The 15,023-nt window shown below is 34.5% G+C and overlaps 1 protein-coding gene across 1 annotated transcript; it reads right to left on the bottom strand.

Annotated features, from left to right (window-relative positions):
* Positions 1–11,203: 11,203 nt before the first annotated feature.
* On the bottom strand, positions 11,204–13,942 carry LOC129801956 (pre-rRNA 2'-O-ribose RNA methyltransferase FTSJ3). Its single transcript, XM_055847456.1, has 2 exons — positions 13,767–13,942; positions 11,204–13,683 (listed from the first exon to the last, which is right to left on the bottom strand). The coding sequence occupies exons 1-2, from the start codon at positions 13,831–13,833 to the stop codon at positions 11,273–11,275; spliced, it is 2,478 nt and encodes an 825-aa protein (XP_055703431.1). The 5' UTR covers positions 13,834–13,942; the 3' UTR covers positions 11,204–11,272.
* Positions 13,943–15,023: the final 1,081 nt, after the last annotated feature.

The following is a 15,023-nucleotide window of genomic DNA, read 5'->3' as shown; positions in this document are numbered from 1 at the left end:
TGTACTCCAAAGAATATCACATAGCTGATGCTGAAATAAGAGCATTGTATATTACGTCAAAAGTTTGTCAAAAGAAGAGAAAATTATAAATAAGTTTGTAAATCGATGTGTAAATTTACCCTTTTGCTAAAAAACAAATTAAATTTCGCAACAAAGAAGTTTTGTATTTTTTGAATTATCAAACTTTTGACTATGTTTTTAAAATTTGTCAAAGGTATGATATCTTGAAATTTTACATCTTTGCCACAAAATTCTTTAATTATCAAATCCTACGCGTAAAAAATTAGCATTCTTGATAATAAATCGGGTTCTTGATTTTTGGACACTTCTTTCGAACTTAGCGTGGGCGAAAGATCGTTCTGTGTTGACTCGAGCGATGGACAAATGGTGAGAATGAGTCAATTTTGGCGGAAGAGGATGATTCTCAGGGTCAAAATCATGCCCCCTAATTTGCATATTCAGTGACTATTGAAGATGTTTTGGTAAAAAAAAGTTCCCTTCATCTTAAGAATTAGTCAATTGAACGGAAACAAAAATCAAATGATTTCGACCTCGTGACAATTGATATCGAACCAGAATTGAAGTGAGTCAATGTTTCTAGAGAAGAAATTTCTCTGTGAAAACTTGTAAATTTTCCACGATAATTAATTCATATAGCAATGTTTTTTTTTTCTTTCAGTCATTTGAACAATTAAAATTAATTTCTTGCTTGTAAATGGGATCTGACTTTTTATATTGCGAGAAAACAAACACATTTCGCTTTAGCGTGAAAAATTTCCAAGTTCAACAATTCAGGATTATTCTGGTTTAAGAATGAGGGGTTCGGCTTTAGAATTTTATTTATTATTATATAGTTACTATCATTGTGAATCTGTTGTGACACACAAAGTTGAAGGTCAGATTACCCACAATAAAATATTCAAATTCGGGATTGATGAAAGACCCTTATGGCTGATTGATGGGTCTTTCCTAATATTGAAAACCAAGTTCATTCTAGTGAGTCACGGAAGGAAAACTGTTGCGCTTCGCACTAGATTAATGTTTTGATGTTTTGGCGTTGGATGCATCGAATGCGACTCTGCACCATGCACATTACTCAGGCGACTCCCCAATCCCCAATCCCATGCTATTGCTGCAATAACCTTGACCGTGAACGGTTTTAGACGCTGCTTCAGCACACGCGACAAGTCGTCATTCGAGCCATCGATCGGCGTCTGCGTCCGCGTCGCCACGTGCGTGAACCCGGCAAACTCCTACAACGACGCAGTGACTCACTGCTAAAGATCCATAAGAAAATGCCTTTTGAACTGAGAAACTCTGTCCATTATCTTATGAAACTTATGTAAGTTTGTGCCCAAAATATTGAGATGATTCACATCTTTTCTTTTTAAACTGAGAAGAAATAAAAACATTTATATGAAAAGAACTTTGTCAAAAGATGTATAAATTTGGAGGTCAATTTGTAATCACACAAAATTTGGAAGAAAAGGAAGCTTGAAATTTATAGATGAGCTTTAAAGATTCTATTCAGAAAAGGTAAATATATATTTCGTGGACAGTAAAATTTTCTAGTCAGTAAAAAATGTAAGATTGTACAGAAATTTATAGATAGATAAATTGGTTTATTTGGTGAATCGACACTGAGGCCATTTCCACCATAACAGTCAACTTACAATACAGTCAAGTTACAATGTTCTTTCTTAAAATTAAGGCAGATATACATTATATTTTTTTCAAAGTGCTTAATATTAAACTATAAGATATTAGGTTTGAAGAGGAAAGAGAAAAAAAAGGCAAAGTAGGGATAGATTTGGCAGTCCCATCGTACCCCATCAAATCAAATGCAGTGAAGTTCACACCCTTAACCGTTTAACAAACCCTTTGTCCCAAAAACAAAACCATGTTTTTTTAACTTTAGAAGGTTATTTTGATCACCAAATAATCAGAAAAAATAGTTTTTGTTTTTGGGACACCGATGTCCCACTCGTCCTTAAAGGGTTAATGTCACAAATAATCCAGAATCCTGATGATTTAAAGAGGATTAAAACTCGGGACATTAAAGTAAATATACCATACTTTCTAATGTGCCCCATTTATAATGCTCCTATATTTAATAATTATAAATCAGTTAATTGAGCAAAATTAGATACAGTAGACTCTCTCAAATTTGGGCATTTGGGACCGAAATGTCACCCGAATTAGAGAGAAATTCGGGCATCAAATTGTTTGAAATGCAACGATTTTTTGTTTACCTGCATACTCATATTAAGTTTACATGCTCATATTAATTGTAAATTTCATGAAAGTCCCTTAATAACGCAAAATCACATTACAACTGAAACAAAGCCATGGCAAATTTGAGCATATTTGCTTCATCCGATAATCATAATCGAAATTGAAAATTGTCAATAAACTTTTTTCAAATTTAACAGCTGCCCGAATTAAAAAGTAGCCCGATGTTAAAGGAGCCGAATTAGCGAGAATCTATTGTGCATATTTAGCTAAAGTTTGGAATTTCGGTTATCAGTAAAAGTTGGACTAATTGGTACAGAAAGTCGGCCACCTCTTTTAAAACTTGATAAAAATAATCAATTAAAGAGTTTTATTTTCTAGTTAGAAGTTAAAAAGTTAAAAGTGGCTAAGAAATCGTAGGGGAATTTTGTAATAGTATGACAATGTCACATGACAAACTTAAAAATTTTGATGTTCTAAATACGAAAAAAATTATCAATACCAGATTTATATCAGTTAGTAGGAGCTTCATGTACCTTTGCAATGGACATTCGATGCTGAACATTTTTGACAACTTTAGAATGCCCTAATAAGGATTACCCAGAGATAAAGGACAAGACAGCACCATCCAACGTACATGTATATGACGCAGAAAAATCCCAACCATTGGCTTTCTATTATTTAATTTTGCTTTTCACTTAGTTTAATTTTCTAATTGCCTAAGTTCGACTTTTTAATTTTTTTTCGACTTTTGAGAATGTACTGTTTTTTTTTTAATTAGCGGCGACTTTTTTTATTATACAACTAAAATTTTTAATATAAACTGTAAAGGAAATTCTTAAAATGTAAATAAAGGTACTTGACACCAAGAAAAAATTAAAATACTAAACATATAATTCAGCTCAAAGATGCATTTGAAGTTGGACTTTTTCTTAAGTGTCCGACTTTCCACATTCTACCAAAATTTACAGAAAAAAAATAGAAGTAGTCGTTGTAATCTTCCACTGTGAAACAAACTACTACGATTGTCATTGTAATGAAATTAAAAATGGGTGTCGTAGCAAAAAATTTATCTTTTCATGCTTATCTTTTTAAATTTCAATTTTTGGCTGAATGTTAAATTTTATTCGATTTAGTCTCTTCTTCTTGTAATTTATGTTAAGGTTAAAGGACTTTGGGACTGCAATTAGGAAGTTTAAACTCATTTTGTGTAGACTAGTTGTTGTAGACTCTCATGTTCACTTGATTTGGTCCATTTCCACTCACAATCTGATTATTTATTGATTTAATTTAATTTTGCTTTTCCTTAATTTTAAAGAATTTCTTTTAATCTTAGAACTTAATAACAGCCATTTTGACTAATGGCGTCTATACACTAAAAGCAATTTTCGTAAAAAAATGCCTTTTTTTTAAATTTTTATGTTTTTGCACACGATGATAGGGATAATTTTCTTAAAAAAGCATATTTTTTAATTGCTCCAAGTGTGTAGAGGACTTAATTATATTTTCTCTAAAATCTTACTCTAGGTTTAGGTCCCCGTACCCTTGTGCAAGTTCTTCTGTGAAGAGTTTCATACTTTATCGCAAAGAATAAGACCATTAAAAATAACAAAATAAGATTATACAACTAAAGAAAAAACATCTACATCTACGGCCTTTGGTTTCGGAGTCATCTGAGATGGCTGCGCGCGCGCATTAGTAATGGATATGGAAAGATGAATGTAGAGTTTTTGAAATTGAAAAATTCGAAACCCCTTGTTGATATCTAAATTTTAACATCTCAATGTTTTTTGGAATATATCGGCATTCTGTCCGTTTGATCTATTTGGCCGTTGCCAGAGTTAGAACGGTTATAGATAATGTCTTGGTGTCTTTGAGAAACCCACCAGAAATCGTCGCAAGGATCATTTATCATAATCATTATCTTTCTTTACGTCTTCTCTTCTCCTTTAAATCTATGCATTTTGGGAATAGAGAGACTGTCCCGGAATTAAGCACATTAAAAGTTCTAACATTAGGAGAGACCGGGGCAGAATTAGCCACGGATGGTTTTAGATTGTGGTGTATTATAGTTCTTTTTAAAAAGAATATTGAGCTAATTACTATTTATTCAAAGTAATAAAGGCTTTCCCTATTCATTGTGACATTTATCATTCGGATTCAAGTATGTTTTTAATAAATTTATAAGCAAAGAAAAATTTCATTTGCTGGATGACTGCCCCGGTCTCCCCTGCATTTTTTTTATTACTACAGTAGACTCTTCGATATCCAGCACTTCGATATCCGGGTGACAGCTGCCAAACACTGGCGGTTGATATATTCAAAATTATTTTCACTAAACATGAAGTTTGTCCAGAGTGAATTAAAGTATTATTAATATTGTATCGAAGTTTTTAATACATAATTGTGATAAAAAATGAAACATAAGCACACCATGAAGAAAATTCTCTTTTTCTTTGTCAGACAGAAAATAAATTCACACTGCACAAAATAGAAAAACCGTTGATCATTCAAAAAACCTAAATGTCATTTTGTCCCCCAGTCAGCCGGATATCGAAGAGTCTACTGTATTAGAAACTTTTGCTTCTAATTGGGAGGATATGTGCTGTATCTCGAAAATGGTTATGTGATTTTTTTTGCCAAATATTTTAGGGGTTTAGATTTACATTTATATACGAAAATTTTGTTGATTAATATTTAGTACCGGTTTCTTAAAGTCAAAGGGTTAAGATGTTTTACAATTTGCTTGTCTTTAATCTTTAGTGGTTGACACTATTTCATATTGTTATTAATCAAAAAGTTGTTCCAGATAAAAGTTTTTCAAACATTTTAAATATTTTAGACTTTAGTTGAGATTGAAACACTTTTCTTCTAAAAGAAAACTGAAAGAACTATATACATAACAGTTCATAAATATGTCTATTGAACCCATTGAACCTATTCAATATATGCACATAATCACTTTTCTCATTAAAATTAAATATTTCATCTTTGTAATAAAATCACCCAAATCCGTCTCTGTTTTGGCATTTTCCGCGAATTTTCTCTTTCACCTTCAGGCGACAATGTCTATTTTCCGCGCAGGAAAAACCGGCGAGAAGCGCTTCTGAACTTGACGCTTTCCTTGCACTTGACTCCCGTTCGAATTTTCCCCTTTTTTCACATCGGCCAAGGATTTGACATTGGGGGGTGCTTTCCCCAAATTGCGCGGGAATTTTCACAGCTCGATGATACTAATTGAAAATGACACGCAATTACTTAAAATTGGCCCCAAAAATATGAAAATGCTTCTGGAATTTATTTTTACGCTCTCACTAAATAGAGGGGTTTATGATTTATTTAATTGGAAAGTGAACTTGAGAGGTCAACTGGAGAGTGAATATCAAGGGTCTGGTTGGGAAAAAAAGAGACATACGGAAAACAGATAATTTCGAATGGCGTCTCAAAAGCCCTTCAAATTTTAATACTTTCTCAAGAAATTCAAGTTATATCCGGCCAAATGAACCACTTTTGTATCACTTGACCCATTTTGTGACAATCAAATGCCCAGGTATTTGGGTCATCAGTGGAGAAATTTGCATATTTAAGTAATTTTTTGTTACTCTGCTTATGCAAACCCTCTTACCAACTTCTTTAAACTTTGAGATTGAGATGATTCGAGACATTTTTCCAAATAAAAGAAATTGATAGGAAATCTTTCGAAAACTAAAAGAAAACAAAAATAAATAAATATTTTATTTTTATAATTTATCACGTAGGTATGTTAAAATTTAATACATGACTAGCCGGATTTATCTTCTTGCGAAATTTCCTATATAAAAGGCCATATTTATATTTATGTTACAAAATGTTTTTATTTATTTATTTTCAAATGACATTCCCTTTGAGAAAAGGATCTGTTTTATGGTGTTTACACATTGAAAACAATTTTCGTCAAATATTGCCTTTTTTGAAAAATCCGGCTGCATTTATAAGTAAAATTTTCTTTAAAGAAGGATCCTCTTTTTACAAAACTTTTCTTCAATGTTAGAGGCGAAATATCAGGCCAAAGGTTTTTATTCTCTACAGCAGACGAACTTTATAGATTTTTAAAGTTTTAAATTAATTTAATGATATTAGAGATACAAAATAATTGTTTAATATCATATTTTTTAAAGGAATTTAATATCTTTCCTTTAAAAAACATTTTCAGTTTTTTTCTACTGCATTAATCGCAGAAAATTAAAAAAAACTTTATTCATAAAATATAGTCAAGTGTGCTAATCCGGGCGCTTCGCTATCTGGATCGTTTATGACTAATCCACTTAAAATAATATTTTTATTTTTATTTCCGTAATATAGTCACTACAGTAACATAATATAACTAGTCAAGTTTGAGAAAAGGCAAAAATAATATTTTTATCCATTAAATAAGTGAGTGTAATCGACTTATTTGAATCTTGTGCCAGCTGGGTTCTTCACTAAAAATTTTCTAGCAGTTATATTTTCGTTAATGACAGTCTGGTTGATTGAAAGCTTCCTTGTGAAAAAAAAAGTATTTTAAATCCAAAGGTTTAATTAAAAGTGAATTAGCGAAAAGGCGACCCAGTTAGTGCATGCTGACTTATTTCAATCATTATTTTATAAATTTTCTTTAATATTTTCGATATTTTTTTTATATTACGTTTCTGAATTAAGCAGTGAATAATTCTACGGATTTTGAAGAAGTAAAAAAGAATTTCATCAGTCCAAAAACAAGCGTTTAAGTAGAACTCTTCGAAAAACGATCCAGTTACCCCACCTTACTATAAATAGCTCAGGGCTGTACAATATGTGGTAAATCTGAATATTTATGTTACATGCTCCGACACACCTTTCAGATAAGGAAAATTTCATGAAATTAAAATTCGCGTGAACGAAAATTTCATAATCTCTTGATCTATCCAATGTCTTGCTCTTACATAATTTACAATTTTTTTTTAATATTTCTCCGAATTCTGAGATATAAATCTTTAAGCTAAATTGTTAAAATATACTTTTATAAGTTGATGAGTAAAACTCAAATTTTCCCTACAGTTTTCGACTTTTGATACTCTGGGCTTCCTCTGTGGGCTGCGAAATGTTATATCATTTTTTTTTAATCCCCTTCTCCATCCCTAACCCAAGCTCATTGATCTTATCTAAGGTCGGGACAACACCGTCATTGTGCATTAGACCGGTACATATGTTTATGCAAATACACATGCAAGCAAAAAATCGCTGAATAAATAAATAAATAAATAAGGCACAAAACAGGAATTAGATTTTATGATCAGAATGATTATGATTAGGAAAATTTCATAAAATCAAAATCATGTCCCTCATCAAAAGTTTTGCATCTCAATCCCATTCTCTCACATTAAAAATTGGATCGAACTACAGTAGAGTTCCTCAAATTTGAACATTTGGGGGCTATAGATGACATTTCTCACGGAATTAATGTAAAATTCACTTTTCCTAAATTAAGGAAAATAAATTTATAGAATTTTATCAATTGAATTTGTTGTTAAATAGGTGGAATTTGTTAAGAAAATTAATATAATACGTCAATATTGAGGAAACACCAGAGTAAAATAGTTCTAATTCAGACTCCATGCAAAATTTCTTTTACGTAATATTTTACATTTTGAATGCAATCGTCGTTCAAATTTGAGAAACTCGACTGTAAATTGATTTTTTTGTGATGTTCAGAAGAAGAAGAAGAGTACAAAAGGAAAACGTTGGAGAAAGATTTACAGTAGACTCTCTCTCAATCGGGAATATGGGGCGAAATGTCATCCGGTTTAGCGATAGAATTGAGTGTCAAAGCCTTTGTAAATTCCAAAAAAATCGCTCAATTATAAAGAATCACGATAAAATAGGAAGAACTGCAGAGAATTTGAGCGAATTAGCTTCATAATTAAACGTGAAAATTGGCAACAAAATTTGTCGCCCGATTGAAAAAGAGCCGATTGAGTGAGAGTCTACTGTAGATGTAAATTTTGGTTTTATGAAATTTTCCTGATCTAATAGATATGCGGAATGGCTGCCACTCCAAACATAAACTTTAAAAGTTTAATTTTTTTTGAATCAAAAAATGCAACAAATTTTAAAATACAGTAGAGTCTCTCAAATCTGAATCTCTCAAATTCGAACGACGTTTGGTTTCAAAATGTCAATTGTGAGGTTATGTTAAAAAAAATCGTATTCTGGATGAATTAAAATCATATTTATGTGCTTTTTCCTGAATATTTACGTATATTATGATCTTATAAAATGAAGACAACTAAAATTTGTGAGAAAGTACAAGAATTTGATTCAAAGTACAATTTAATCTCACATAAATTTCGTTAGTTTTGAAAAAATCGTTCGAATTTGAGAGGTGAGAAATGTCAAAAATACCCCCCGAGCGTTCGAATTTAGGAGACTCTACTGTAAATGGTGAAATTTAAATACCAGAATTTTTAATTTTTGAACTCAATTGTCAAAAACGTCATTTTGTCCTTAACTTAGAATGGGTAATCGTGTTTTCTCCCCTTTTACTTCTTTTTAAAATTAACTAGGGTAAAGTGGTACAAGTTGGACAGTGGTACAAGTTGGACAATGGTACAATTTGGGCAGGGCTTTTTGTCTTTATAAATTTAGTACTTCATTTTTATTTGTATATTTTTAGTGCTTTAGTTTTATAATTTGGTTCCTTGTGCTTAAAAACAAATTTTGTACTGTATTTATCAAGAAAAAAGCCATGTCCAACTTGTACCGGCGAATTGTCCAACTTGTAACACTAATTCCAAATTATATCACTTTACCCTATATGTTTCTCATAAATTCCGTTTTAGTTGAATAAAATTTTCTAATGAAAATAGAATAGAATAGAATTTCATCTCTTTCTTTTTTAACCCACCAAGAAAGAAGAAAAAGAAAGAAAGAGAAAAATACAAGAAGAAAGAAGAGTGCTAAGGAGGTGCTAAAAAAAGGGATGTTAATTTTGATTTCATGAAATTTTCCTGATTTAAAAGATGAGCTGTATCTGGAGCTATTAAAATGAAATTTGGTCAGCATGTTAATAAAATGGAAATCATAAATTGTAAACGGTCAAAAATAGTGAAATTTTACTTGGAAAGGAAAAATGGAAAGTTAAGGGAGGCTGGGATCAAACTTGTCGAAATGCATATTTAATTCTTTTACGAACTCTGAGACGTTTTATAAAATAAGCATATTCTTATAAGAAATTTACTGCTCTACAACATTGCAGAAGACTATTTTCCTCTATCTCGAAAGAAATGTCATTTTCGAATCATTTTATAAAAGTCTATTTTGAAGAGATTCTCAAAATTGCTGGGGCAAATTTTGTCAGTCTTCAGATAATTTGTGACGTTTTACTCTCGCAAACGTTAAAAATATCAAATAGACATATTTTTATGGGAAATTTATTCCTCTACAACTTTGTCGAAATGTGCTTAAATTGAGCTAATCAGTATTGATATTTTCTGTAAGTCAAATAATTCCAAAAATAAGGCTCAAAATTTCATTATTTTTTTTTTACATAATCCTTCCTCGAATGCCTTGAAACTTTGTAAGTTTAACAAGGTTCATGAAGGATATCTATAATAAAAATTACAAGCCTCAGTCTCTTTTTTTTGGAATATTTTTTAGAAAATTTTAATTTAGGAAATTTTAGAAAATAGTGAATATTGAAATTTTCATTTTGACAAATTTTGCCCCAGTCTCCCCTATATAAACCATTTTTGCATTTGAGGTTGGATTTAAAGACATTTTACTGACCAAAATTTATGTTTTTACTAACCAATCTGTTAATTTACTCACTGAAAATGTTTACCCTTTTTAATTGTCAGAGGTAATGTTTCATCTTAATTTCACATTTCCTTATTATTAAATAATATGTTTTTTATTCTGTGCGGCGTAGTTAAACGATACGATAAATTTATTGTATTATGTTTTGATCACAGGAATCAAAATAAAAAAAAAACACGAAATGGACTACCTACCTCCAAAACTTGTCCAAAAATGAACGAAATCGACAGGGCAAATTTTCTGCAATGTTAGAAAAACCGTTTTTTTTGCTATTTTTGGGGGATGGGAGCGCTTAAAAGGGGAGGGGGGAAAATAAAGAGACTAGTTTCGAGATAATATCATTTGAGGAGGGGTCATCGAAGATTGGAAGTTGATATCTCTTACCGTTTGAATTTTGTATGGGTTAAAAGACTGAGAAAAGAGGAATTTTGACCAGAAAGATCTTACACAAATTTAATTTTCCACTATGAATTTTCCTATCTTCCACTTTGAGTCGTGGGAAATTCAATTAAAATACAGTTTCTTGAAATCCAACAATTTTTTACATATCTAATAAGCAAAAGCGTCGTAAAAATGCCAATATCTCTGGGTGTAATAAATCCCAGTCTTCTCTCCCATACTCTCTCGTAATCAGAGAGACATAAGTCCAGTGTGTGAGTTGGAAATAACGGCTACAGGGTCAAGTCGAGGCCACCAAACATATAAGCCTCAAGGTGATTTGGGGGGAAAAAACATGCGCACTTTTCCGGGAGCCAAAAAATTCGCAAAATGCCGCTCATATTAATCACACGTTAAAAAGCCGGGAATTCATGCTTTCAGATGCCTTCTGAGCTTCGCATTTATCTGTAGAAGAGAGTTCCCGGGGAGATCTCGAGAGAGTGGTGGGTGCTTTTCTTTGGCGTCAGACTGGGAAATACTCTGTGAAAATATATTGTAGCCTTGAGCATGTAAACAGGAAAATTTATTTCAAGGGCAAATGCCGCTCTTTTACTTGCTTAGACAGTAGAGACATCTAGTGGAGAAGTTCTTTACTTTATTTTGTAATACCGTTGAAACCTAACAAATGCATATTTAGGAATCTTATTAAATGTATTTTTCTCGGAAAATCCGCGTGGAATTCATTTGTTTTTTCAGGAGAATATTAATAAAACAAAAGAGATTATAATCCTCGGTAGTATAGTTTATTAGTCAGTATCCAATCTAAATTGACAGCCTTCGAGCCTGATGATTACTTTCTCTTCTTGCTACGTCTTTCCTTGGCTGCCATACCCCTCTTGTCCTTCTTCTGCCTAGGATCAACAATTCTGTATGGTCCTTTGACTCCAGCTGGTCGCCTTGGTTTCTTTCCTGCAAATGCCTTCCTAGACACTACGTACGTTACTTCTTTCTTCTTATCCTCAGCCTTCTTGTACAGCTTCCGGATCTGTCTGATCTTTTCTTGGGAACTTGCATCTGGATTCTCAAGCACAGCTTCTGCCTTCTTCTTGGCTTTCGACAGTCTCTTGAGAGCTCGTTTCTTCTTCCTGGCCTTGGCCTCCATTACCTTCTTAATTGGTCGGATATTTATCTCATCCACACGTCGACGGTACTCACTGACCAGTTCCTTGGGTACTGGAGCTTCCTTTCGCATGTGCATCTGTTCATCCTTGACAAACCAATCGGGCAGATCATCATCGCCGAAGGTATAGCGATTCCAAGCTGCATCCACAAGATCCCGTCGCTTCCGACGACTTGTGGCCAAAAGAGCACCCAGGGCTAGTTCTTCCTCACTCAGGCGGATCTTCTTGCGAACGGGTTCCTTGGACACTACGTCGAATCCTGCCTTTCCGCCCACGTTCTGTACCACTTTGTGGATTGGGGTAGTTTCTGTGGGATCTACAGTTCCTCTTTCTTCCTCGTCCTCTGAATCCGACGTGTCGCTGTCTTCCTTGTCCACCTGATGCTTGGCTCTCCTCTTGGCTTTCTTCCCTAGCGGCATTTCCAATTCCTCCTGCTTCCCCAAAATCTTCACTCCTTTCTTCTTGAACTCTGTCGTAATCCTGTCCAGGTCGAATTCCTCGTCCTCTTCGTCCTGCAGTCCCTTGAGATTGTCCTTTTCGAACCAAAACTGGACTCTCTGGTTCCTCTTGGTGTCTTTGTCTCGGAGATCGAGGTCCATCAGTAGAGGATTTGTCGCCCGGAGCTTTGCTTGAACCTCCCGTGCCCTGGCGACATCTTCCGCGTTTCCCGCCTCTTCCTCATCTCCTGACAGCCCAAGACCCTCCTGATCCAAGTCTGAATCCGCCTCTGAAGATGACAGTTCAAAGTCTGAGACTTGTCCTTCAACAACATTCCCCTCATCATCGTAGATGGCATTTTCCGTGGAGAATCTCACAAATTTCGGCCTGAACTCAGAATCAGCTTCGTTATCTGAATCAGCAAGAATATCTGGTGTCTGATCCTCGAGATGCTCAAGACGCTTAGCAGAATTGATGTTCCTCAGGCTGAAGACTTCATCATCAGCTTCTTCCCGTGGACCTTCATCTCCCTTGAGCACCATCTTCAAGTTCATCTTCTCATTGAGCTTTGATCGAAGTTTATTGGCCTTCTTCTTGCGCCTCTTGGCATCTTTTGCTTCCTCAAGTGCCACTTCGGCTACATGAGCTTCAAGAGCCTGAATTTCCTGATCTTCCTGGTCTTCAGGCGATATTTCAGGCACTTCAGCTGGTATTTCTGCAACCACAGGCTTTTTCTCCTCCTCAAACTCCTTATGGAGGATTTTCCACCAAGCAATCAAAGCTTTGAGATCCTTTCGTCCCAGAACTTTGATATCACGACAGCATTCCCGGATCTCTTCAGTTGTTTTCGGATGTTGGGCTATCTTGTCATCGTCAAAGACAATCTCACTCACACCCTGAAGTGCCACAATCCCATTTGGATGCTGAATGAATTGGGAAACTGGCAATTCATGCCGCAAACTAAAATCCTTTTCTGTATATCCTTCCGCTTTAATTCTCTTCTGCTTTTCCGGATGCAGGACACTCCCCTTGGTTTTTGTCTCCATATCCAACTCCTCAAATACATATCTCGGATCCAGAAGCCTAGGATCTATTTTGTCCGGAGCAACGTAGTTTTGGCAGACGACAAAAATTTCAGCTGATTCTTTTCGCGAAGCTGAAGGTTTTGTGGCATGGACTTTCCGGAAGAGTTGCTTCAGTACCCAAATCAGAGCATTGTAATCTTTTGATCGAAAGACTTTCGTTACAAACCACCCACCAGGGCGCAGGAAGTGTGTGGCGAGCTTTAGGGCGCTCAGGGTCAGTGTAATCTGCTGAAAGGCATCATGCAGCCAATTCTTACCGACGTTTGGGGCTCCATCATGAAGCACAACGTCCACCTTCCAATTACCCAGTTCTTTAGCAAGGGCTGTTTTGCACTGATCCGTCGTGATGTCGCCCACGAGGCCAATACAGCCCCCAACGGGTTTGATGGGGTACAGATCAACTCCCACCACGATACTCGATATGGGCATATTCTGCTTTGCCACTTGCATCCAGCCTCCAGGAGCTGCACAGAGATCAACGCATACCTGTGATTCTTGCAAGAAACCAAACTTCCTGTTGAGCTGAATGAGCTTGAAGGCTGCACGGGAGCGATATCCTGCAAGGGAATTCCAAATTGTGTAAACATAACCTCATTTCGTAACAACTAAAAATATCTTATTTTTTAGAAAGAGATTGTACCTGTTTCTTTTGCAAGTTTGTAGAACTTGTCCTTCCGGGTTTTTCCTAACTTTGTTTTTCGTCCCATTTTGCCAAATTATAGGAAGAAAATTGTCCAAAAACTGTAGAAAACAATCCGCGTGCAAAACACGCACGATGTGTTATGACTGGACGTTTGACGTTCGGCTCAAAAGCTCCGAACTCCGAACATAAGAAGCTTTCCGGAAGAAGAAATTCCCGGCGGGACCAAACTACGTATAAATTGTGTATATACGTTGTACGAATACTCAGTATCATCATGTACGCCCTGTACGCCCATACTTTTACTCAGTACTATTTGCACCAAATGAGACCCGAAGTGTGTTTTTGTGTGTGTCTCTCTGTGTGAAGTATTATCCCATACAGAGTAAATACGTAGTACACGGTAAAAACTTTTGGACATTGACCAAAATATTGGAACAAGTTTTCCTTGGAACAAATTTTTTTGGAATCGATTTGCACCTTGAAAAGACATCTTTTTGTTCCAGAAACTTTTCTTTATAGTTTTGTTGTGAAATACAGTTACAATTTTGTTATAGTTTTCTTTTGGAACCGTTTTGATACAGTGGAATGTCTACAAATTTGAGCTGATTTCGTTTTATACAAATTTGTTCCTGTAAGGACAATGGGCAAAAGTGGTCTATGGTGCGACCACCAATGAGACCTATATCATTGAATAGGCTATGGGGGCTATGGTATAGGTAACAACTTTTGTTCCGGGACCAAAGTTCTAAACCATGGGGGAAAAGTTCTAAAGCAAAAAAACTATTTTCGTAGAAGAAAAAAAATCTCTTATTGTGCGCATTTATATTGTCTTTTTTTAAGGGAAAGAATAAATTGTAACATAAAATACATTAAATTACTGTATATTCTCGAAATGGACATAAAAACATATGTCTTTATAATGCATAACATGCGTAGGAGGACATTGAATCATAAAGGCTCAAAGTCAAAATTTTAAACCTTATATCTCAGAGATTTTTCAATCGAATTTAATAATAAATACTCATTCGAAAGGTCTCGAAAAATCCCACAAAATATGACGGTATAGATAAGTTCACAAGTCGACAGCAAGGGGCGCTACAGGTTATCAAAGTTTTCAATTAACAAGAAATGTGTTAAGTTTCGAAACCATTCAACCGATTTTAATGATCTTATAATATGCATGCCTGATGCTTTTAATGTGTTTGGCTGCATTGTATTCATCGATTTCAGTAGAATCATTACATATTTTTACTT

Source organism: Phlebotomus papatasi, chromosome 2 (assembly GCF_024763615.1).
Source record: "Phlebotomus papatasi isolate M1 chromosome 2, Ppap_2.1, whole genome shotgun sequence".
Classification (NCBI taxonomy): Eukaryota; Metazoa; Arthropoda; class Insecta; order Diptera; family Psychodidae; genus Phlebotomus; species Phlebotomus papatasi.
Note: the sequence above shows the minus strand (reverse complement) of the source record. Positions and strands in the feature narration are given on the sequence as shown.

Excerpts from the sequence above, each read along its gene's own strand:
- LOC129801956 (XM_055847456.1), bottom strand. The coding sequence starts at position 13,833 with ATGGGACGAAAAACAAAGTTAGGAAAAACCCGGAAGGACAAGTTCTAC. Across the intron at positions 13,684-13,766 it reads CAAACTTGCAAAAGAAACAG|GATATCGCTCCCGTGCAGCC; the intron begins GTACAATCTCTT and ends ATTCCCTTGCAG.